The sequence below is a fragment of the Carcharhinus amblyrhynchos genome, chromosome 13, assembly GCF_965287045.1.
Source record: "Carcharhinus amblyrhynchos chromosome 13, sCarAmb.v2.hapA, whole genome shotgun sequence".
Classification (NCBI taxonomy): Eukaryota; Metazoa; Chordata; class Chondrichthyes; order Carcharhiniformes; family Carcharhinidae; genus Carcharhinus; species Carcharhinus amblyrhynchos.
The window spans coordinates 11,364,685-11,390,534 of record NC_137336.1 but is presented as its reverse complement, the minus strand read 5'-3'; the positions used below and the strand labels follow the sequence as shown (position 1 = coordinate 11,390,534).

Here is a 25,850-nt window from a genome sequence, read left to right as displayed (position 1 = left end):
CACACCAGGGTGAAGCCTGGGTCTGTATATTAGGTGAAACCTTAATGAACACCCCTCTTTGTCGACTGCTTCAAGATCCCACCAAAGCCCCCAGTTTGTTATAATCCTGTTTTGGGGTCTTTAATGGTTCAGAAAGAAATCCAAGGACTCAGTAATTAACTCAAAGAACTATACCCCAAGATTTCTTATTTTTAAATAAAACCAAATGTTATTATATATCAAACAAACTTAAACAAATTAAGCATCAATAACTTAATGCTATAAACTCAGTTCTACTTTTTACTCCTCCCCACCCGCCCCCGCCAAGAGCCTTACGGAACTTTTCATTCCCCTTTCCTGGCACTAATCCACAGTCCGCAGACATTCGGAATTTACTTTAACCCTCATTTGTATTCCAGGTGATTCCTCCAAAGTAAGATTATATTCTGTGGGGTGGGGGGGAGGGGGGGGGGTCCTTTCATTTCCTCTTTCGGTACAACTACCCTCCAACTTCTTGGGTCACTGTCTGTGTGGAGTCTACACGTTCTCCCCGTTTCTGGGTGGGTTTCCTCGGGGTGCTCTGGTTTCCTCCTGCAGTCCCAAAAAAACGTGCTGGTTATCGGCTGTGCTAAATCCTCCCTCAGTGTACCCGAACAGGCACCGGAGTGTGGCTACTAGGGGATTTTCACAGTAACATCATTGCACTGTTAATGTAAGCCTATTTGTGACAACAATAAATAAACTTAAATTAAACTTGTAGTTTTTCTGATTTATCCTTCTCTCCCATCTTGAATTGTAACATAACATTTTCCAGTCCTCTGCCATTACTCGAATGAGGGTTGAAAGATTGTGACCTCCGCTATTCCTACACTTGCTGCTTTTAACCTCCTAAAATACATTCCATTTAATTTAGGTGACTTACCAACTTTCAATAATCCTAATCTTTTTAGTACATCTCACTATGTGCATAACTTTCCTCTTTCATTTTAGTCTAATCTTCACATCACTGCCTTCCTTATTATTACTAGATTGATAAATCTTTGCTGTAAGAAATTTTGTGGGAAGCGTCTCTCTTTGCATCTGAACCAAAAGCTCTGGGTTTAAATTGCGATGGCGTGGAGGTGCCGGCATTGGACTGGGGTAAACACAGTAAAAAGTCTGACAACACCAGGTTTAAGCCCAACTGATTTATTTGATAGTAAACTCACAAGCTTTCGGGGTTTGTCCCTTCGTCAGGTGAATGGAGAGTTCTGGCCTCAGACAGAGCATATAAAGCACAGACAGTTTACAGATTACTGATTAGAATGCGAATCTTTACACCTAACCTGCTGTTCAAGTCCTAAAGTGGCTGACAATGTGAGTGGAAGGAGCACTGATCACAGGTTAAAGAGATGTGTATTGTCTCCAGACAGTACAGTAAGTGAGGTTTTGCAAACCCAGGCAAGTCACAGGGGTTACAGATAGTGCGACATGTACCCAAGATCCCTGTTGACACCGTACTCATGTGTTCCGCACACATGATGAGGAAATCCGTGGACAATCTTTAAATGGAACCCTGTTCATTTTCAGAGTTGCAGCTTCACCTTGACACACGGGAACAGATACGGTTGCAAGGCGAGCCCTTCTCCATCTCCTGCACTGGAATGAGTCAAAGTTTGGATCTATCTGTGAAATGGTCACATCCTCGAGGCCTTGTAAGTTGGTTAGGGATTTCACTTGTTTTCTTTCAGCATTTCTATTTTATTGGAAGTTTTTTTTTCCAGCCAATTCCACCCAATCCCCAGATAGATTGATTGCACTTTGTAATATTTCATAGAATCATACAGTGTAGAAGAGGCCCTTCAGCCCATCAAGGCCACACTGACACATTAGAAACACCTGAATTCCCATCTAATCCCATCTGCCAGCACTTGGCCCAGAGCCCTGAATGTTATGATGTGCCAAGTGCTCATCCCGATACTTTTTAAAGGATGTGAGGTATCCTGCCTCCATCAGCCTCCCAGGCAGCGCATTCCAGACCCCCACCACCCTCTGGGTAAAAAAAGTTTTTCTTCACATCCCCCCCTAAACCTCCTGCCCCTCACCATGAACCTATGTCCCCTCCTGACTGACCCTTCAACTAAGGAGAACAGCTGCTCCTTGTCAACACTGTCCGTGTCCCTTATCTTGTACACCTCGATCAGGTCGCCCCTCAGTCTTCTCTGCTCCAATAAAAACAACTCAAGCCTATCCAACCTCTCTTCGTAACTTCAATCTTCCATCCCAGGCAGCATCCCGGTGAATCTCTGCATCCCCTCCAGTACAATCACATCCTTCCCATAATGTGGTGACCAGGACTGCGCACGATACTCTAACTGTGGCCTCACCAAAGTTCTACACAACTCCAACATGACTTCCCTACTTTTGCAATCTATGCCTCAATTGATAAAGGCAGGTGTCCCACGTGCCTTTTTCATCATCCTACATGTTAGTACCTTCCACCTTCAGAGACCTGTGGACAAACATGACAAGATCCCTTTGATCCACAGAACTTCCCGGTGTCCTGCCATTTATTAAGTACTTTCTTGTCAAATTACTCCTTCAACGTGTATCACTTCACACTTTTCAGGGTTAAATTCCATCTGCCACTTAGCTGCTCATTTAACCATTCCATCTATATCTTCTTGCAGCCCAAGACACCCCGCCTCACTGTTAACCACCCATCTAATCTTTGTGTCGTTCACAAACTTACTAATCCTACTCCCCACATAGTCAACAATGTCATTTATATAAATTTGATTTGATTTATTATTGTCACTTATATTGGAATACAGTGAAAAGTATTGTTTCTTGTGCAATATACAGGCAAAACATACCGTTCATAGAGTACATAGGGAAGAAATTTAAAGTTTAAAAATTTAGTAAAGAAGAAATCCAAGAACTCAGTCATTAACTGAAAGACCTAAAGCCCAAGATTTCTTCTTTTTAAATTAAAAAAGTATAAAGTTTAAAGTTAAAGTTAATTTAACTTTAAAACTTTAAAGATTTACCGTTCACAGAGTACATAAGGGAGAATGAAAGCAGAGGGTGCAGAATGTATTGTTACAATCATAGCTAGCGTGTAGAAAAAGATCAACTTCATATATATATACATATATGAATAGGATGGGAATAGAGGGATATGGTTCCCGGAAGGGTAGGGGGTTTTAGTTCAGTCGGGCAGCATGGTCGGTGCAGGCTTGGAGGGCCGAAGGGCCTCTTCCTGTGCTGTAATTTTCTTCGTTCTTAGTTCTTAATATAAGGTAGGTCCATTCCAACACTGATGAGGGTGAACACTTAGACCCACCCCCACCCCCCTCCCATTCAACCGCCACTTCCCCAACACCCAATAGGGTGGCCCATTTAGGGGTTACCCCATCAGCAATGGTGGTCCAGCCATTGTTTTAGCTCAGATTATTTTGCTCTCGCCCGTATCTGCAATGGCAGCCTGCAACTCCTTCCATGCTGTGTGGTTTCCTATTACCCCTTCAGCCTCGAGAGCCCCCACGCCAGCGTCCTATACTGGAAGGTGAGCCCAACCTCTGATACCGATCGGCTGATTCAGATAAAATAGACGTCAGGTTATTGTTCCCAACACAGTTCAGCTTCGGGATCCACATGTGAAAGCGACAAGGTGGAAAATTCTGCCCCCCCCCCACCCCACTGGGGGATCCTGTTTGGAAGAGATGTTTCCCAGGTTCCACCGATCGGAAAACCACAATCAAGTCCCATCTTCCAATTGCTCCACCACATCCCTGCCTTCCCACCATCCCACCATCTCCTCACCCACCATCCACCCCATCTCTCCACCCACCATCACCCCATCCCCCCACCCACCATCCCCCCATCCACCCCCCCACCCACCATCACCACCATCCCCCATCCCCACACCCACCCCATCTCCCCACCCACCATCCCCCATCCCCACACCCACCCCATCCCCTCACCCACCATCCCCCATCCCCCCGCCCACCATCCCCTATCTCCCCACCCATCATCCCCTCATCCCTCCACCCACCATCCCCATTTCCCCACCCATCATCCCCTCATCCTCCCACCCATCATCTCCCCATCTCACCACCCACCATCCCCCCACCCGCAATCCCCCATCTCCCCACCCACCATCCCCCACCCTCCCACCCACCATCACCACCATCCCCCCATTTCCCCACCTACCATCTCCCCATTCCCCAGCCCACCATCCCCCCATCCCCCAACCCACCATCCTCCATCTCCCCACCCACCATCCTCCCATCTCCCCACCCACCATCCCCGCATCTACCATCCCCTCCATCCCCTCACCCACCATCCCCCGTCTCCCCACCCACTATCCCCCCATCTCCCCACCCACCATCCCCGCATCTACCATCCCCTCACCCACCATCCCCCATCCCCCCACCCACCATCCCCTATCTCCCCACCCACCATCCCCCATCCCTCCACCCACCATCCCCCATTTCCCCACCCATCATCCCCTCATCCTCCCACCCATCATCTCCCCAACCCACCACCCCCCCATCCCCCCACCCACAATCCCCCATCTCCCCACCTACCATTCCCCCATCCTCCCGCCCACCAACCCCACCCTCCCACCCACCATCACCACCATCCCCCCATTTCCCCACCTACCATCTCCCCATTCCCCAACCCACCATCCCCCCATCCCCCAACCCACCATCCCCCATCTCCCCACCTACCATCCTCCCATCTCCCCACCCACCATCCTCCCATCTCCCCACCCACCATCCCCGCATCTACCATCCCTTCCATCCCCTCACCCACCATCTCCCCATCTCCCCACCCACCATCACCCCATCTCCCCGCCCACCATCCCCCCATCTACCATCCCTTCCTTCCCCTCACCCACCATCCTCCCATCTCCCCACCCACCATCCTCCCATCTCCCCACCCACCGTCCTCCCATCTCAATGTATTGCTTTTGTTTTTGCTTTCCCTCCAGCCTCTTAATGTTTTTAAGGACCGGGACTATCGCGGCTTGTTCTCACTGCAGGCAACGCTGCAAATTGATGCTGTGGAACTGAATGATTCGGGAAACTTCACGTGTGTTGCGAAATCAGAGGGAAAGAAACGATCGGCCATGATATTGCTGCGTGTTGTTGGTAATGACCTTGGTCATGGAGGCTGGGTTGTGTGGGTGCGGCAGGGGAGGGGGGAGGAGAGGTCTCATCGTAATCTGCACACAGTCTGTCCCACTCCTCTCACTGTCATCTGACTCTTTTCCCCTATCACTCTCTTTGAAATGGTAACGTTGATAAGGGGCATCCATATCCTGGAGGGACTGGGATCTTTCTCCTTAGAGCAGAAGTGGCCAGGTGGAAATCCCAGAAGGGTTTCTCAGAATTAGGAAGGGGTTTCAGTGTCCATGCAAAACGGCAGCGAATGGGCGAAAGTCAGAAGACAAGAGGGTAATGGAAGAACCAAAGGGGTTGATAGGGGAGGTGATGGCGTACTGGTATTATTGCTAAACTATTAATCCAGAAATTCAACTAATGTTCTGGGGACCTGTGTTTGAATCCCACCACAGTAGATGGTGGAATTTGAATTCAATAAAAAAAACTTGGAATTAAGAATCTACCGATGACCATGAAACCATTGTCAATTGTTAGAAAGACCCTTACTAACGTCCTTTAGGGAAGGAAATCTGCCATCCTTACCTGGTCTGACCTACATGTGACTCCAGAACCACACCAGTGTGGTTGAATCTCAACTGCCCTTGGGCAATTAGGGATGGGCAATAAATGCTGGCCAGCCAGCAATGCCCATGTCCCACAAGTGAATAAAAATACAAAGAGATAGCTTCTGGCAGCGAGATATTAGGATTTTTTTTGACACTATGTGAAAGTATATGGGCTAATTCAGTAATATTTTTAAAAGGTAATTCGATAAATACTTGAAAATGAAACTTTGCAGGGCTTTGAGGAAATAACAGGGCAATGGGATGAACTGAAGAGTTCATTCAAAGGACTGTCAGTAACTCAATGGGCCAAATGGTTGGATTTAATGTTGGGTTTAGAATTGGGGTTCAGGTTTGGGTTAGTGTTGGGGTTAGGGTTGGTGTTAGGGTTAAGGTTAAATTTATTGTGGAAGTCAGGGTTGGGTTTAGTGTTGGTGTTAGTGTCAGTGTTGGAGTTAGGGTTTGGGTTAGATTTAATGTTGGAGTTAGGATTGTGTTAGTATTCGGATTAGGGTTAATGTTGGGGTTAGTTGTAGTTAGTGGTGGGGTTAGGGTTTGAGTTAGTGTTAGGTTTTTGGAGTGGGACAGAGAGAGGACATGTCCCCTTTTCTTCAGGCTCTGCCACTTTTCTTTTGGCTCACGACAAACCCTTGCTGTCCCTTGTGATGCCTTGCCCTTATATTTTGGCTTAGTGTCTTCTTGTCTCCTGGGCCATTCCATTTTTGATATTTTTTATCCCTGTTAGTTTTTTCTCGTGCAGGGTGGTAAATGGGGGCTACCCTCATGTGGGGGGTGGGAAGTGGGGGTTGTGGGATGGGGATAAGAGGGTTAGGGTTAGAGTTATGGTTTGTGTTCAGTTTAGGGTTTGAGTTAGTGTTGGGGATAGGATTGTGGTTAGTGTTCGAGTAAGGGTTAGGGTTGGAATTAGGGTTAAGGTTAAGGTTAGATTTAGTGTTGAGATTAGGGGTTGATGTTGGTGCTAGTGTTAGTGTTGGGTTTCGGATTTGGTTAGGGTTCAAGTTAGGGGTAGAGTTGGGGTTAAGGTTGTAGTTAGTGTCCCGGTTAAGATTTGGTTTGGGTTGTGGTTAGCGTTCGGGTAAGGACTGGGGTTGGTGTTAGGGTTAAGATTAGATTTAGCATTGTGGTTCATGTCAGTGCTGGGGTTTACTGTTAGTGTTCGGGTTAGGGTTATGGTTAGTTTAGAGGTTAAGATTAGGGTTAGGGTTAGGAACGTAGGAATGAGGAGCGAGAGTAGGCAATTCAGCCCTTTGAGTCCGCCACCATTCTATATGATCATGGCTGATCTCCATCTCATCCGAACTCCACTTCCCTGTCTTTTCTCCATAGCCTTTTATCCTGCTTTTGATCAAATATTTATCTGTCTCTTTCATGAATCCATTGATTGATTCTGCATTCATTGCCCTCTGGGGCAATGAGTTCCATAGATTCACAACCCTCTGTGAGAAATAGCTTCTCCTAATCTCTGTCTTGAACTTCCCTCCTCTTACTCTACAACTATGACCTCTTGACCTAGACTGTTCTGGAAGGGGGGAGCATTCAGTGAACATTTACTTTATCAATCCCATTGAGTATTTTATATACCTCAATCAAATCCCCCCTTATTCTTCTGTACTCCAGTGAGTACAAGCTCAAGGTACTCAACCGTTCCTCATATGACAGCCCCTTCAAACCTGGAATCAATCTAATGAAGCTCTTCTGAACTGCCTCCAGTGCCACCACATCCTTCCTCAATGAAGATGACCAAAACTGAACACAATACTCCAAGTGTGATCTCACCAATGCCTTATACAATTGTAACAACAATTCTCTACTTTTATACTCAGGACCCTTTGCAATAAATGCCAAGATTCTATTTGCCTTCCTTACAACATTCTGCATCTGCGTATCCATTTTCTGAGACCCATGCACCAGGACACCCAGATCCCTCTGCATAGATGCCTTTTGAATCTATTTTCCGTTTAAATAGTAATTTGCCTTTTTATTTACCAGCCAAAATAGCTAATCCCTGCATTTAGCCACATTAGTGAATCAAATCAAATGATTACAAAAGGCCAAGGACGGACATGTGGAGAGGAGAGCAGGATGGTGTGATAAAGTGGTCTGAGTCAAGAAGGTCGGGGTTTGTGTTCAGCAAACAGAAGACCTCATTGGAGCAGCGAATGCAATAGACCAGATTGAAGGAGGTGTATGTGAAACGCTGCTTCATCTGAAACGGGTGTTTAGAACCTGGAATGGTGAGCAGGGAGGAGGTAAAGGGGCAGGTGTGAGTATTGTGTTCAGTTTTGGTCAGCTTTGAGGAAGAACATAATGACACTGGAGGAGGTTCAGAAGAGATTCATTAGATTGATTCCAGGTTTGAAGAGGCTGTTGTATGGGCAGGGGAGGGGGTGAGGTGTTGGGTGTGACGGAGAGTGGACCAGGGTGTCCTGGAGAGAACGATCCCTGCTGAATGCTGATAGGGCGGGTGTGAGATGTGTTGAGTAGTGGCATCATGCTGGAGTTGGTGGAAATGGCAGAGGATGATCCCATGAATGCGAAGACTAGTGGGATAAAAAGTGAGGACAAGGGGGACCCTTTCCTGGTTCTGGGAGGGAGGGGAGTGGTGAGAACAATGGTTTAGAGGATGGGTTGGGCGCGGTTGAGAGCCCTGTCAACAATAGTGGGTGGAAAACCATGATTGCGGAAGAAGGAGGACAAACCAGCAGAGCTATTTTGGACAGCGACTTCATCAGAACAGAGGCAGCGAAGGCGAAGGAACTGAGAGAATGGGGTGGAGTCCTTACTGGATGTGGGGTGGGAAGAGTTGTAGTCAAGTTGGTTGTGGGAGCCAAGGGTCTTGTAATGGATACTAGTGGGCAGTCTATCGCCAGAAATGGAGACAGAGAGGTCAAGGAAGGGAAGAGAAGTGTCAGAGATGGATCATGTGATGGTGCCAGAGGGGTGGGATTGGAAGCAAAATTGATACATTTTTCCAGGTCCAGATGAAGTAGCACCAAAATAGTTGTCGATGTATTGACAACGGAATCGTGGGAGGGGCCACAAAAGGGAATGCTCCACATAGAATCCTACAGTGTAGAAGGAGGCCCTTCGGCCCATCGGGTCTGCACCAACCACAATTCCACCCAGACTCTATCCCCCATAACCCCATGCATTTACCCTAGCTAGTCCTCCTGACACTAGGGTCAATTCAGCATGGCCAATCCACCTAACCTGCACACCTTTAGACTGTGGAAGGAAACTGGAACACCTGGAGGAAACCCACGCAGATGCGGGGAGAACGTGCAAACTCCTCACATACGGCAATGCAAGCCGGGAATTGAACCTGGGTCCCTGGTGCTGTGAGGCAGCAGTGCTAACCACTGTGCCACCGTGGCGCCCCTAACCCGTAGCCCATAAAAAGACAGGACTCATGCAGATGCCACATCTTTTATTTGGAGGAAGTGAGACGTGTTAAAGGAGAAATTGTTGAATAAGAGAACCAGACGGAGGAGGGTGGTGCTGGATGGGCATTGTTCAGACCACTGTTCAAGGAAGAAGCAAAGGGCTTTGAGCCCATCCTGTGGGGAATGGCTGAACTGGTCCTCTCAATCCCCAATCCCTAATTCCATTCCCCAGTCACCGTCACATTGCCCACCTCTGACACTTCAATTCCCTTTCTTGACCTCTCTGTCTCCATTTCTGCTGATAAACTGTCCACTAGCATCCATTACAAGTCCACCAACTCCCAAATCTGCCTTGATTACAACTCTTCACATCCTCTAAGGATGATCGGACCGAACATTGAGTTCAACAACTTCAGAGCAGAAATTCTCTCCTTCACCTTCACCCCATTTCCATTTACTTTATTTCATTTTGTTTCAAGTCATTCATCCATTTTTTCATCCCTCCCTCTCTCAACTCCATTTTCCCACTTCTCCATTCCGGCTCTCTTTCTTGCCCCCTTCCTCCCCGTTCCTCAGACAATCCGTTAACAATCTGTATTTCCGTTCTGCCTTTCGTGCATTCTGATCGCTTAACGAACACTTTTAGCACCTCCTCAGCCTTCTGTATCCTCATTTCCATTCCCTTTGTCCCATTCCGCCCTGACCCTCCTGATCCTCATGGTATAAATCTCTGCTGATTCTCTTGGTTGTGATGCGGAGATGCCGGCGTTGGACTGGGGTAAACGCAGCAAGAAGTGTCGCAACGCCAGGTCTAAGTCCAACCAGTTTATTCGATAGTAATCCCACACACACCTGACAAAGGAACACCGTTTCTGAAAGCTTGTGGGATTACTATCAAATAAACTGGTTGGACTTAAACCTGGTGTTGTGAGACTTCTTACTGCGATTCTCTTTGTTCTCAGCTCTGACGAAGGGTCACCCAGACTTGAAACGTTGGCTCTATTCTCTTCCCACAGATGCTGTCGGACTTTGCTGAGATTTTCCAACATTTTCTGTTTTTGTTCCATATTCTACTCCTTCTTGTCTGTCCTTCCGGAGTACTGAATATTCTTGGACATTCGATTCCTGATTGTCTTGTAACCACGTTCCAGCAATCCCCGGCAGCTGTTTGCCACTATTTGTGCTGTCGTCAACTTTGTTTCGAATGCTGTGTGCATTTGGGTATAAGGTCTTGAAATAATTAGTGAGTAAATTTAAGAAGGAGTTAAACAGATTTTTAACTGGTTTGGGTAATGGGTTGAAGGGTTATGGGGAGAAGGCAGGAAAATGGGGATGAGGAACATATCAGCCATGATCGAAGGGCAGAGCGGACTCGATTGACATAATTCTACTCCTATATCTTATAACAAAGAACAACAACACAGCCCGGGTAACAGGCCCTTCGGCCCAACGAGCCCGCGCCACCATTTCAACATTGTGAGTCCCCTCTCCACCCATGACCCTTGTAACGCTTATGGCACTCCACATTGGAAACCAGATTGAGGGGAGACTAATTTAGGGACAATTTGTTACACCAATCAGCCTAAGAGCACATCTTTGGGGCGTGGGAGGAAACCGGAGCACCCGGAGAAAACCCACGCAAGCACGGGGAGAATGCACAAACTCCCACAGACACCGGCCCAAATCCATGTATCTGCACAGCAAACAGTGATAGTCACTGAGATGTCGTGTTGCCCAGCATCTGGTCCAGCTTAAGCGTACACTAACGATGTGAAGCACGAGGCTATTCTCGAAACATCCAAGAGCAGCCCTCGTACGAGCCATCGCGTGCATGCCCCTTGTTGGACAACAAGGCGGACCGAAACACCTGTGGATTAAAAGAGAAAAACATCAATAACATTTATAAACCTATGAACTTGTAAAATAATTCTACTGATTTGCTTTCCCTTCTCTCCGTCGTTACTTGTCGATCTCTGATAACATTGAGCCTTATCTCTAATACTTACTCCACATTTCAGTGTACGTTTTATCTTTTTATGTTGCCTCCTTTCTGCAACATTGTTTTTCGACTGACTGGTTCATCTGTTGACTTCCACCTCCTGCTGTCCTGCTGCTTTGGATCCCATACCCCTGCCTTAGTAGCTTAAATCCACCCGAACTGCACAACCAAATCTCCCCGCTAGGATCTCAGAACCCTTCCAGTTAAGAAGCAACCCGTCCTTTTTGTACAGGTCCCAATTGCCGTGGAAGAGATCCCAGTGCTCTAAGCATCCGAAGCTCTCCCTCCAGCACCAACTCTCAAGTCACTTCCTAAGCTGCACCTCCTTCATATTACTTGTCTCGCTACCACGTGGCACCGGGTGTATTGCTGGGGTCAGGGTTGGGGTTGGGGTCTTTATCACTCCACATGAGTCAGGTTCTTCATTCTCTGGAGTCGAGAGGTTTCATTATTCCTTATAGATTTTCACTATTGTGTTAACCTGGGAACAGACGTGGAACGGACCACATCCTGGGAAACACTCCCCAGATCGATTAGACCATCCCAATCCAGCAGCAAATTTGGTTCCCTCCTCATCTAATCTGAAGTTGCAAAACTGCATTTGGGATTTTCACCATTGCCTTTTGATTGTATCATGGAATTCGTGTCACTCTGTCCTTTTATAAGCTGCTGCTATCTCCATGTCAGAATGTGGACAAGATACGATACTGACAGCACTGTGGCCTCTTTTACTGAAGCCAGATACTTATGCTTGTTTCTTTTATTGAAAAGTGAATCCAAATTCTCAAACTGCTCTCTCTCTTTCCCTGGATTAATAATCCTTCGAGGGAACGAGACAACAGAATTCGGGATATTTGCCCCTTCACAATATACACGCTGGTTACATTTTGCCCAGCAACTGGAAAGCAGGGCTGTTGATTCCAGGAACTGACTCAAATCCTTGTTGTGTTAACAGAGACAGGTTACGTGCAAATCTCAACAGATCAGAACACCGTCCTGGAGGCGAACGTCGGGGACAACCTCGAACTCCAAGTGAAAATTGAGGCATATCCTAAACTCAGGCAGCATCAGTGGATCTATAAGGACAGGAACGATACCACTGATCACAAGTCGACATTCTCTGAAGGATATAATAGGTAATGTAGCAAAGAAGCAATGGCAAACAATGAAGGGACACATGGTCCCAATTGGTCACAGTCATGTAAGGAGTTCACATTGAAATGTGTTAAGCTGTTATAATCCTTCCATGGTCTCACCATTGTGATGTGCCTTTAAGAAATATATTTATATCACGTTCCTTGTCGGGTATATTGAGAATTCAAATCTCTTTTGCAGGGTGTCGATTAATCTAGGAAAACCTATAAATTAATAACTGGGAGGACAGGATAACATAGAAACATAGAAGATTGAATATAAAAGTAGGGAGGTCTCGCTGCAACTGTACAGGGCACTGGTGAGGCCGCAGCTGGAGTACTGTGTGCAGTTTTGGTCGCCGCACTTGCACAAGGATATTTTGGCCTTGGGGGGAGTGCAGAGGAGGTTCACTAGGCTGATACTGGAGTTGAGGGGGTTGAGCTATGAGGAGAGGCTGAATAGACTGGGCTTGTACTCTTTGGAGTTTAGAAGGATGAGGGGAGATCTCATTGAGACGTATAAGATGATGAAAGGGATGGATAGGATAGAGGTGGAGAGACTCTTCCCGCTCAGAAAGGACAGCAGGACTAGAGGGCACAGCCTCAAGATAAGAGGGGGGGACAGTTTAGAACAGAGTTGAGGAGGAACTTCTTCACTCAAAGGGTGGTGAATCTCTGGAATTCTCTGCCCATTGAAGTGGTGGAGGCTACCTCGCTAAATATATTTAAGACGCGGGTAGATAGGTTTTTGATAGGCAAGGGGATTAAGGGTTATGGGGAGAGGGCGGGAATGTGGAACTGAGCCACTTCAGATCAGCCATGATCTTATTGAATGGCGGGGCAGGCTTGAAGGGCTAGATGGCCTACTCCTGCTCCTATTTCTTATGTTCTTATGTTTAAGATAGAAGCAGGAGGCCATTTGGCCCTTTGAGCCTACTCCACCATTCATTAAAATCATGGCTGATCATCCAACTCAATAGCCTAGACCTGCTTTCTCCCCATAAGCTTTGACCCCATTCGCCCCAAGTGCTATATCAGCTGCCTTTTGAATGCATTCAATGTTTTGGCAACAGCTACTTCCCACGGTAGTGAATTCCACAGGCTCACCACTCTTTGGGTGAAGAAATGTCTCCTCATCTCCATCCTCAATGGTCTACCCCAAATCATCAGACTGTGGGCGCTGGTTCTGGACTCCCCCACCATCAGGGAACATCCTCCCTGCATCTACCCTGTCTACTTCTGTTAGAATTTTATAAGTCTCGATGAGATGTCTCCCACCACCACCCCCCCATTCATCTGAACTCCAGCAAAAACAATCCTAAACTAGTCAGTCTCTCCTCATACATCAGTCCCGCTATCCCCGGAATCAGCCCGGTAAAATTTCACTGCACTCCCTCGAGAGCAAGAACATCCTTCCTCAGAAAAAGATCATTTCTAGTTTTGTACGTGGAGTGTTTGTTTAAGCAGAGCGAACGCATTTGTGTTTACTTGGGTTCCGCCTGGGGTTTCAAAGTAGAGTTTTGGTTCGGTTGATTGGCGATGGGGGACAGAGCGTGGGGATCTCAGTGAAGAACATGGGCTGTTGCAGTCAAATTTACCTGAGAGCTGGAAGTGTTAACATCATGAAAGTGCTCTGCATAATTATCTGCTTGTAAATAAACTGTTACAGTTGGTGAGATATTAACTGATGGTCACCAATCTTTCCAATTAGTACAGGCAACAAGTCAACTCTTTCATGGTCACTTTTATTGGTGGATGGTTTATTGAATTCAGTTTCATCATTCCCTGCGGTTGCAGTTTGAGTGAGTTCAGAATGAGAATCAGAGCAGCACTATATTGGCGGGCTTTTGGGATTAGAACTACACAGTGCTCCTGGGCTAGAGGATAAACAGCAGCTCAGACTGCTTTGCCTGAACCAGTAGACAATACAACCATCAAATAGGTTGTAACATCCAAGAATTTAGGTGTTGCAGGATGTACTCACTGCAGGGAACCTTCGAGTTCATTATAACACCATCCCTACTGCAAATAAAATGCTCGTTCAGATAAATATATATGCCAGACATCAAAGCATTTATAACACTTCAAAACATGGTGGCTGTAATTGTGTAGTCAAAGAAAGAGATATCTTGTATACATCCCAGCAACTGTTAAAGCAGTCTCAGCGTAAAGGGAAATATCTCATCAAAGACACCTCACTGTTCAGCTTTGAACAAACCCTTGGGATCTTTAAGAGGCACAGGAATCTCTGGAACAGACAGGTGGATTTTTAGCTTAACATTTCATCCAAAAAATGGTTCCTTCGACTTGTAATGCGGAAATCATTTCATACAATTTCACTGACAGTGCAGCACTCCCTCAGTACTGACCCTCTGACAGTGCAGCACTCCCTCAGTACTGACCCTCTGACAGTGCAGCACTCCCTCAGTACTGATCCTCTGACAGTGCAGCACTCCCTCAGTACTGACCCTCTGACAGTGCAGCACTCCCTCAGTACTGACCCTCTGACAGTGCGGCACTCCCTCAGTACTGCCCCTCTGACAGTGCAGCACTCTCTCAGTACTGACCCTCTGACAGTGCAGCACTCCCTCAGTACTGACCCTCTGACAGGGCAGCACTCTCTCAGTACTGACCCTCTGACAGTGCAGCACTCCCTCAGTACTGACTCTCTGAGAGTGCAGCACTCCCTCAGTACTGACCCTCTGACAGTGCAGCACTCCCTCAACACTGACCCCCTGACAGTGCAGCACTCCCTCAGTACTGACCCTCTGACAGTGCAGCACTCCCTCAGTACTGATCCTCTGACAGTGCAGCACTCTCTCAGTACTGACCCTCTGACAGTGCAGCACTCCCTCAGTACTGACCCTCTGACAGTGCAGCACTCCCTCAGTACTGCCCCTCTGACAGTGCAGCACTCCCTCAGTACTGACCCTCTGACAGTGCAGCACTCCCTCAGTACTGCCCCTCTGACAGTGCAGCACTCCCTCAGTACTGACCCTCTGACAGTGCAGCACTCCCTCAGTACTGACTCTCTGACAGTGCGGCACTCCCTCAGTACTACCCCTCTGACAGTGCAGCACTCCCTCAGTACTGCCCCTCTGACAGTGCGGCACTCCCTCAGTACTGACCCTCTGACTGTGCAGCACTCCCTCAGTACTGCCCCTCTGACAGTGCGGCACTCCCTCAGTACTGACCCTCTGACTGTGCAGCACTCCCTCAGTACTGCCCCTCTGACAGTGCGGCACTCCCTCAGTACTGACCCTCTGACAGTGCAGCACTCCCTCAATACTGACCCCCTGACAGTGCAGCACTCCCTCAGTACTGACCCTCTGACAGTGCAGCACTCCCTCAGCACTGACCCTCTGACAGTGCTCCAAGGAACCAAATTGAAACTGAATCCACTTTATGGTCCCCGAGAGAGAGACAAACAATATCCAAGCTGAGACGGATCGCAGTGCATCTTGGTCTTAATCTGATGCTTGATCTTAGCAACAATGCTGAGTGATGGATTGAATCAGATAGAGTTCCCACCTTGTCGTGTAGTCTCTTTAAGGCAGTGCAGCAATAGAGGGTCACCTGACAGAGGGACCAGGAAACTGAAAGTGAACATTCACATCAGAGGGCGAAGGCTTCTGTCAGGCAGAATCTTCCGGAAGCCTGTCGTCTCAGTTCCTCTTTACACTGTCCTCAACCACCAAAGCCATGCAGGGTCCACCCTTGGCGCTTTAGCGCGTACACCACATCCATAGTGGACACCGTTTTGCGCTTGGCGTGTTCAGGTCACCGAGTCCCTGATCACGTTCTCCAAAAACACCTTCACCACCCCGCGGACCTCCTCGTAGATCAAGCAGGAGATCTGCGGCGAGCCAGACACCTGGTAACAGGTTTGGTAATGCCTTGAATATTGCCGCGTGGCACCTTGTGTTGCCGCTTGGCTCTGCCTTTACCAAGCCCTTTACCACCTTTCCCTCTACCTGACATAATCAGCATTAACAAGCCTGTAGAATTGGGTTCTCTCCGGTACCAAAGTTTCTCATCAATAAATGTCCTTGTTTCAAACAAAGTTTGAGGCGGGTGTTAATACTTCCAGAGCCAGCCACACACAATATATAACACGCCTTCATTATTCATCTATTCCTGCTGAAATGTGAACCAGGATAAGGGTTGTGACACTTCAGAACAGATGGAGCTGGAATTGAGAGGGAGGCAGAGGGAATGGGAAACAGGGAAGATTGCGAGCAGTGATTCTGTATTTTTATATTATGTTGCAGCTATGAGAGTTCCCTCTCGTTGGTGCGACTGAAGGAGACTGAGAGCGGCGAATATACATTCTTCGCATCCAATGGGAAAGCAAACTCATCGCTCACCTTCTATCTATTGATGAATCGTAAGTAACAGCTCACTTAGACCCCCTGACTCTGGCCGAGGCACTCCCTGTTAGGGGAGAGTAGAGTGTTCTTCACACTCCAGTGGACTGTCTCTGTGTGGGTTCTTCACCAGCCTCTCCCTCCACACTCAACCCCCTCCCTCTCCCTCCACCCTCGATCCTCTTCCTTTCCCTCCATCCTGAATCCCCTCAATGCCCACCTTCAGCCCCCTCCTCACCCTCCATCCCCTCCCTCCATCCTCCACCCCCTCCCTCTCCCTCCACCCTCTCCCTCCACCCACTCCCTCTCCCTCCACCCCCTTCCCCTCCCTCCACCCTGCCCTCTCCCTCCATCCTCCACCCCTCCCTCTCCCTCCACCCTCTCCCTACACCCCCTCTCCCTCTCTCCATCCCTCCCTCTCCCTCCACCCTCAACCTCCTCCGCGCTGGACAGGGGTCCATGTGACAAAGCAATTTCAATCATTAACTCTGGATGCCTCTGCCATTTTTGCCCTCACAGTTACTCTGGAAGTGTTCAAAGGAGGGAAAAAAGTACTTCTGACTTCAGAGTAACTATTTCAAACACCTGGACTGAATGCCACGTGGGACACCTACCACACTCCCAAACTCCCCCGGGAAATTACAGGCCAATGTCCCTTTAATTCTTCTTAATTTCTGCCCATGGATTTGAACCCATGGTCCCCAGAGACTTCCCTCTGCCGTTGGATCCTGAACTCCCTAACTCACAGGCCACAATCAGTAAGTAATCCTCCACGATCATCCACAACACCAGTGCCCCACAGAGCTGTGCTTTCAGCCCCCTACTGTACTCCTTTTACATCTAAGACCGTGTGGCCAAGTTCCCCTCCAATTTGATTTTCAAGTTTGCTGATGACACCACCATAGTGGGTCGGATCTCAGAAAATGACGAGACAGAGTATAGGAATGAGATGGAGAATCTGGTGAACTGGTGCAGCAACAATAATCTCTCCCTCAATGTCAACAAAATGAAGGAGATTGTCATTGAGGAAATATAAAGGAGAACATGCCCCCGTCTACATCAACAGGGACAAAGTAGAAAGGGTGGAGAGCTTCAAGGTTTTAGGTATCCAGCTCACCAACAACCTCTCCCGACCCCCGCATGCCAACACTATAGTTAAGAAGTGCCATCTATGTCTACACTTTCTTAGAAGACGAAGGAAATTTGACATGCCAGCTACGATTCTCACCAACATTTACAGATACACCATAGAAAGCATTCTTTCTGGTCATATCACAGCTTGGTATGGCTCTGCTCAAGACCGCAAGGAACTACAAAAGGTTATGAATGTAGCCCAATCCATCATGCAAACCAGCCTCGCATCCATTGACTCTGTCTACACTTCCCACTGCCTTGGCAAAGCAGCCAGCATAATTAAGGACCCCATGCGCCCCAGACATTCTCTCTTCTACCTTCTTCCATTGGGAAAAAGATACGAAAGTCTGAGATCACGCACCAACTGACTCAAGAACATCTTCTTCCCTGCTGCTGTCAGACTTCTGAATGGACCTACCTTGCATTAAGCTGATCTTTCTCTACACCCTAGCTGTGACTATAACACTACATTTTGCACTCTCGTTTCCTTCTCTACGGAGGGTATGCTTTGTCTGTATAGTACGCAAGAAACAATACTTTTCAATATATGTGACAATAATAAATCAGATCAAATCAAATCAGAATATTAGCCTGGGCTGTTGGATTTCCAGTCCTGTGACATTACCACAACACCACCCTCTCCCCAGGATGTGAAGCTCAAGATGAAGGAGTGATCTCTCTGCTTCAGATTCTCTGTGTTTTTTTTGTGTGTGAGTTTGCTCTTTCAGTTTAAGCCTCTCTCACTGCCTGGAGGTTTTTATTCAGTTTGTGTGAACATTTTTTTTCCTCTCTTCCCAGAAAAGCCAACAGTGACCATCAGGAGGGGTGATGTATTCCGCTGCCTTGCCAGTGGATTCCCTGCTCCGACTGTTCAGTGGTACCAGTGCTCAGCTCACAGAGACAGGTAGGTGGCAGATTCAAGTGGCCACTTAGTGCACTGACAATCATGGGATAGAACATAGAACCCTACAGTGCAGAAAGAGGCCCTTCGGCCCATCGAGTTTGCACCGACCACAATCCTACCCCCATATATTTTACCCGCTGATCTCTCTAACCTAAGCATCCTAGTACACTAAGGGGCAATTTTTTAGCATGGCCAATCAACCTAACCCACATGTCTTTGGACTGTGGGAGGAAACCGGAGCACCCGGAGGAAACCCACGCAGACACGGGGAGAATGTGCAAACTCCGCACAGACAGTGACCCCAGCCGGGAATTGAACCCAGGTCCCTGGAGCTGAGAAGCAGCAGTGCTAACCAGTGTGCCACCGTGCCGCCAAGGAAGAGTGGGGACCCAGGAATAGACCAATGTTGGGCATACAAGATTCTAAAAGACCAATACGGCTGAGGGTTTGAGCGCTCGCATTCCGTGGCAGGAGTGTGTCACCCACCCCATTTTGGTGGAGGCCCCGGCATCAGCTCCCAGGAGACGTGCCTTTTTAAAAATTCCTCCATGGGATATGGGCATCACTGGATGGGCCAGCATTCATTGCTCATTCCTAGTCGTTCCTTGAGAATCAGAGGAATCCGACAACGCAGAATGAGCCCATCTGGCCCATCGAGTTTGCACTGACCAGAATCCCACCCAGCCCCTCTCCCCGCAGCCCCGCATATTGACCCTGCTAATCCCCCTGACACTAAGGGGCAATTTAGCATGACCAGTCAACTGAACCTGCGCATCTTTGGAGTGTGGGAGGAAGTAGAAGTACTTGGAGGAAACCCATGCAGACACGGGGAGAATGTGCAAACTGCTCACAGACAGTGACCCCAGGCCGGACTTGAACCCGGGTCCTTAAAGCTGTGGGGCAGCAGTGCTAACCACTGTGTGACCCTAATTGTAGCGGCGAGCTGCCTTCTGGAATTGTTGCAATCCCTGTTAGGGATGGTGTTCCAGCATTTTGACCCCAACAACTGCGAAGGAATGGCGATATATTTCCGAGTCAGGATGGTGAGTGAGTTGGAGAGCCTGAAACAGTTGGTCAGACCGTCTCCACCTGCAAAGATCCAATGAGCTAAGGCCCGGACCATTGCTGCATTTCTGAAAACATAGTCTAGATGTGCGACCTAGATAAAAATGAAAGCAAAAAAAGAAAGGCTTGCATTTTTATAGCACCTTCTATGTCTCCAAGCATCGCAAAGTTCTACACTGCCAAGGAGGTAATTTTGAATTGCAGTTACTATTCTGTTGCTGTAAACATGGCAGTCACTTTGCAAGATCCCACAAACCAGGATGTGATTTGTTCAGATAAATGTTTTTCACAATGTTTCTTCAGAGATAAATATTTGCTCAGGAACTGAGAGGTTTTGTGCACCAAGATTTAGGAAAGATAAAGTGGCTTCTCTGAACGACAGAGGAAGTGCTGCACTGTCAGAGGGTCAGTACTGAGGGAGTGCTGCACTGTCAGAGGGTCAGTACTGAGGGAGTGCTGCACTGTCAGAGGGGCAGTACTGAGGGAGTGCTGCACTGTCAGAGGGTCAGTACTGAGATCCAGACCCTGTATTTACTCCTCGCCCCATGAGAATAAAACAAGTAACCTGGACGTCATCATATTTCTGTTTCTGGGATTTTACTGTGCGCCGATTGGCTGTCATTTTTCCAACATCACAGTATGATTACTACACTTTGGAAATACTTGAATCGCGTTAAAGTGCTGAAGTGTATCCTGACATTGTGAAAGAATCTGCAATATCATTTCAGTGCTGGTTTTGCAATATTTGTTCTAGACTATCTCTTTCCTGTAACCCATTCCTGTCACAGGACTGCTTTCTATAATTTGCTCCTGTAACAGGACTCCTTCCTGTAACTCGCACCTGTAACAGGACTCCTTCCTGTAACCCACTTCTGTAACAGGACTCCTTCCTGTAAACCGCTCCTTCCTGTAATTCGCACCTGTAACAGGTCTCCTTCCTGTAACCCGCCCCTGTAACAGGTCTCCTTCCTGTAACCCGCCCCTGTAACAGGTCTCCTTCCTGTAACCCGCCCCTGTAACAGGTCTCCTTCCTGTAACCCGCCCCTGTAACAGGACCCCTTCCTGTAATTCGCTCCTGTAACAGCACCCCTTCCTGTAATTCGCTCCTGTAACAGCACCCCTTCCTGTAATTCGCTCCTGTAACAGGACCCCTTCCTGTAACCCGCTCCTGTAACAGGACCCCTTCCTGTAACCCGCTCCTGTAACAGGACCCCTTCCTGTAACTGGACTGTTCCTTTTAACTCGCTCCTATAACCGGACTCTTTCCTGTAACCCGCTCAGGGTGTAACCTCAGGGTAGTTGCGTTATGTCCTGTGTTCACTGTGTGATTGTGTATTTTACTTGCCTCAATGTGTGTGATGACCAGTTTTGAAGTCTGTGACAGGTTTATTTACAGTGTTTTTAAAAAAATTTAAATCATGAAATGTCTGCACCCATGCTCGCAGCTCAGAGTCTACAGGTGGGATTTTCCAGCTGCGTTCGCTCCGAGGCCGATAAATCCCGTCTGAGGTTAATCCCCGTTCCGATTCCCATGGCAGGCAGGATGGGAAAACTCCACCCTAGATCTTCATGTTCACTTCAGCTCTGAGCCAACGGCCAGGCCTGACCAATCTAGCACAGAGAGCTCAGATCTCTTCCAGAGTTTCATAATCAAACTGGAACAATCGAACACTGCGCATTCCTGGCAGTTTCACCAAGTGACCCCCCCGCCCCACTCCTGACATTGCTCTGCCCCCAGACACTTTCCCCCATTACTCCCCACCACAGTCCATGACCTTCCTGTGGCCAGTCAGAAAGGAACCAGACTCCTCGAATGATCAAATGACCTAGTTGGGCGCATGAGCGGCGCAGGCTTGGACGGCTGACGGTCCTGTTCCTGTTCTGTATTGCTCTTTGTTCTTTGTTCTTTGTTCCTGGATTGGATAGAGGTCATGGGTAGAGGAGGGCACTCACAATGTTAAAATGGCGACGCGGGCTCGTTGGGCCGAAGGGCCTGTTTCCCATGCTATGTTGTTCTTTGTTCTTTGATGATTATTGACCGTCAACCAGCCTCCCCTCACCTTCTCGTCCACACACACCATCTCCAACATTTATACAACTCAGACATTAAAAAGGAAAAATAGAAAAAGGCCCACTTGTTTTTTTTTCAAATGTCCCTCATATTTCTTCCCCAGATTTTTGCTCCAAGTATTTCCCTGGAAATGAACCTTCAGTTCGTCAAGACTCCCGGGCAGTCCTGGAGGCTTAGCGACTCCTGTGGATGACAGATAATCCAATGTAAATATTGAGACTGTTTTTCCAACATAGGTGTGCGGAAAATGGAACCATCGACCTCGACTACCTGGTCCCCCAGACTAACCAGACCGTTGTTTCTGAGACTCTGTATGGACGGACGGAGGTGGAAAGTGTGATGTTGGCAGTGGAAGCGAAGCCCGGCTCCCGGCTGGAATGTTACGCTTCCAACAAAGCTGGGGAAAGTTCCGATGGCATCACAATCCCTGGTGAGTGTCTTTCTCCATGAGGCAGTATCAGGATATTGTTTCGAAGATCTGCTATGGTCAAAATGAGCGGTGGAGCAGGCTTGGAGGGCCGAATGGCCTTCTACTTTCTATGTTTCTATCCACTTTGAATCTAAGATAGATAATAACAAATGGAATTTAATGTTGGCAAGTGCGAGGTGGTCCACTTTGGTAGGAAGAATGGTAGGAAGGATTATTACTTACGTGGCGAAAAACTGCAGCAGGCGACGGTGCAGAGGGACCTCGGGGTCCTTGTGCATGAGTCGCAAAAACCCAGCCTGCAGGTGCAGCAGGTGGTCAGGAAGGCAAATGGGATGCTGGCCTTCATAGCGAGGGGGATTGAATATAAAAGTAGGGAGGTCTTGCTGCGGCTGTATAGGGCACTGGTGAGGCCGCAGCTGGAGTACTGTGTGCAGTTTTGGGCGCCGCACCTGCACAAAGATATTTTGGCCTTGGAGGGAGTGCAGAAGAGGTTTACTAGGCTGATACCGGAGTTGAGGGGGTTGAGCTATGAGGAGAGGCTGAATAAACTAGGCTTGTACTCGTTAGAGTTTAGAAGAATGAGGGGAGATCTCATTGAGACGTATAAGATGATGAATGGGATGGATAGGATAGAGGTGGAGAGACTCTTCCCGCTCAAAAAACACAGTAGGACTAGGGGGCACAGCCTCAAGATAAAGGGGGGGCGGTTTAGAACAGAGTTGAGGAGGAACTTCTTCACTCAAAGGGTGGTAAATCTCTGGAATTCTCTGCCCGTTGAAGTGGTGGAGGCTGCCTCGCTAAATATTTTTAAGACCCAGGTTGATGGGTTTTTGATAAGAGAGGGGGTTATGGGTTATGGGGAGAGGGCCGGAAAGTGGAACTGAGCCACGACAGATCAGCCATGATCTTATTGAATGGCGGGGCAGGCTCGAAGGGCTAGATGGCCTACTCCTGCTCCTATTTCTTATGTTCTTATGTTCTTATGTATGCTTTACAAGTGGTCATTTAAGGGACGCCTTCCCTGGCCTAGTGGTATTATGGCTAAACTATTATTCCAGAAACTCAGTTAATGTTCTGGAGACACAGGTTCGAATCCCGCCACAGCATTTAAATTCAATAAAAACTATCTGGAATTAAGAGTCTACTGCTGACCACGAAACTGTTATCGATTGTCGGAAAACCCATCTGCTTCACCAATGTCCGTTAGAGAAGAAAATCTGCTGTCCTTACCTGGTCTGGCCTACATATGACTCTGACCCACAGCAATGTGGTTAACTCTCAACTGCTCTCCAATGGCAACTGGAAGGGCAGGAATGCCCAAGTGCTACAAATGAATAAACAAAAGTACAGGATTTAGCATTGTTGAAAAAGATAAATACTGTCAAAGTTTTTCATCTTGCACTCATCAGGTCAGAAGCAAAGATGTCACATTTCAAAGAAAACAACAATTTATATTTCATGTGAAAAGGATTTTGATTGGTTGGCAAGTTGCCTCTGATTAGTCAAAGTTGAAAAACCTGGGCATGATTCTTTTGCCTTCAAGAGCTGACTTCCCATACAAACAGTATCCTTTCATCATGCAGTATAAATTGGTCCTCTCTCAGAAATTTGGTATTCTTGTATCTGTCCTAATGAGTGCCAAAAGAAAAGATTCAACAGCACGTCTCTTTCTTCAGCTATGCTTTCTAAATGGCGAAAAACTAGGAACTATAGATGAGCAGAGACACATAGAGATCCAGTTACACAACTTACTAAATACCTGTGGAGGGCCACAGAAGATAATTGAAGGGACTGTGGAACGTTGGCCATTATCTCTAGACGGCTGGAATATAATATGATGGAAGTTATGTTCCAGTCATACACAGCTCTGCATCCACCAATTATGTTCCTTTCTGGCCACCACCTTACAGGATGGATATATTGGCCTTGGAGGGTACAGAACAACTTCAGGAGAACTGAAGGAATTAAAAGAGTTAATTTTTTTGCATTTCATAGAATCCTACAGTGCAGAAGGAGGCTTTTCAGCCCATCAAGTCTGCACCGATACAATCCCACCCAGACCCTTTCCCCATAACCTCATTCATTCATTGGATGTTGGCCTCGCTGGCATTTATTGCCCTTCAGCTGAACGGCTTGCTAGGCCATTTCAGAGTGAACCACTTTGCTCTGGAGTCACGTGTCGGTCAGACCAGGTAAGGACTGCAGATTTCCTTCCCTAAAGGACATTAGTGAACCAGATGGGTTTTTACAACAATGGTCATCATTATCGAAGTCACCATCTGCCATGGTGGGATTCGAACCCGGGTCCCCGGATGATTATCCCGAATCTCTGGATTACTAGTCCACTGACAATACCACTGTGCCACCACTTCATCTTGGATTCCGTTGAATCTAGAAGGTTTAGGGGTGGTAATTGAGGTATTTAAGATGACCAAATGAGTTGACGTTTCTCTGTGCTTATGTCTGGGACCTTTTTCATAGAAGCAAAATAGTGCTAGTTCTGGAAATCTAAAACAAAATTAGAAAATGCTGGAAAAACACAGCACGTCTGGCAGCATCTGAGTTGAATAATACTTCCCTGCATTCTCCATGGCAAACTCAACTAAGCAGAAGCAGTTTGCTCACCAATCAGCAAGAGAGAGGTGGAGTTGGCATTTTAAGTCTGCCGGACTCAGAGCAGTTTCTCGTAAATCTCCTTTGCAGCCTTGCAAAGGCCTTCTCACTTCCCTAAAAGTAGGGCAGCACAGTGGCACTGCTGCCTCACAGCGCCAGGGACCTGGGTTCGATTCTGGCCTTGGGTCACTGTCTGTGTGGAGTCTGCACCTTCTCCCCATGTCTGTGTGGGTTTCCTCTGAGTGCTCCGGTTTCCTCCTACAGTGCGGGTTAGGTTGGTTGGCTGTACTAAATTGACCCTCGCGTGGGATTATGGAGTTAGGGCTTGGGTGAGATGTTGTCAGTTCAGACTCAATGGGACGAATGGCCTCCTTCTGTACTGTACGGATTCAATGAGAATGTGATGCTCAGAATGTGATACAATTACAACACTACAGCTGAGGTCTAACCATTATACTCTGGGGTTCTATTTCTCAGGTCAAATGTCCTGTTTTTACAGCTTTATGTTCTGTGGTTTTCTACAGGTCGTCCCATCACAAATGCCTTGTTCACTCCGCTGCTCTCTGGCTCAGTGGCCATAGCAATTCTACTGCTCTTTTTCCTCATAGTGCTGTTCTACAAATACAAACAGGTCAGACCCACAACTGTTTACTCTTCATTTCCGGTGGCGAAATGTCCTTGAGGTTATCTAACGCTCCCCTATCTTCTGATTCTAGAAACCAAGGTACGAGGTTCGTTGGAAGATTATCGAGGCAGTCAACGGGAATGACTATACTTTCATTGACCCCACGCAGCTCCCGTACAACAAAAAATGGGAGTTCCCCAGGGAGAAGCTCCGTTTGGGTAAGGACAAGATCTCCTCCAAGGGCTTTCCAGCAGCAATCATATGTTTTTGTTTTGGTTTTAACTTGTCCTGCCATCAAGCACCAAACTTGGAGCATTGGACATATGTCTCATACTTGTGCACAACTCCTGCTTCCAGCCTGATAGACCATAGAGTCATGGAGGTTTACAGCATGGAAACAGGTCCTTTGGCCC

At 47.6% G+C, this 25,850-nt stretch overlaps 1 protein-coding gene across 1 annotated transcript in view; it reads left to right on the top strand.

Annotated features, from left to right (window-relative positions):
• LOC145351446 (macrophage colony-stimulating factor 1 receptor-like) overlaps positions 1-25,850 on the top strand; it is a 60,159-nt gene that overhangs the window by 18,902 nt on the left and 15,407 nt on the right. Inside the window, exons 2-9 of the mRNA XM_080201038.1 lie at positions 1,549-1,673; positions 4,958-5,117; positions 12,051-12,231; positions 16,500-16,615; positions 18,528-18,633; positions 22,006-22,199; positions 25,337-25,443; positions 25,529-25,655. Coding sequence (XP_080057164.1) covers positions 1,549-1,673; positions 4,958-5,117; positions 12,051-12,231; positions 16,500-16,615; positions 18,528-18,633; positions 22,006-22,199; positions 25,337-25,443; positions 25,529-25,655 — 1,116 coding nt within the window. The remainder of the gene's footprint in view (positions 1-1,548; positions 1,674-4,957; positions 5,118-12,050; positions 12,232-16,499; positions 16,616-18,527; positions 18,634-22,005; positions 22,200-25,336; positions 25,444-25,528; positions 25,656-25,850) is intronic.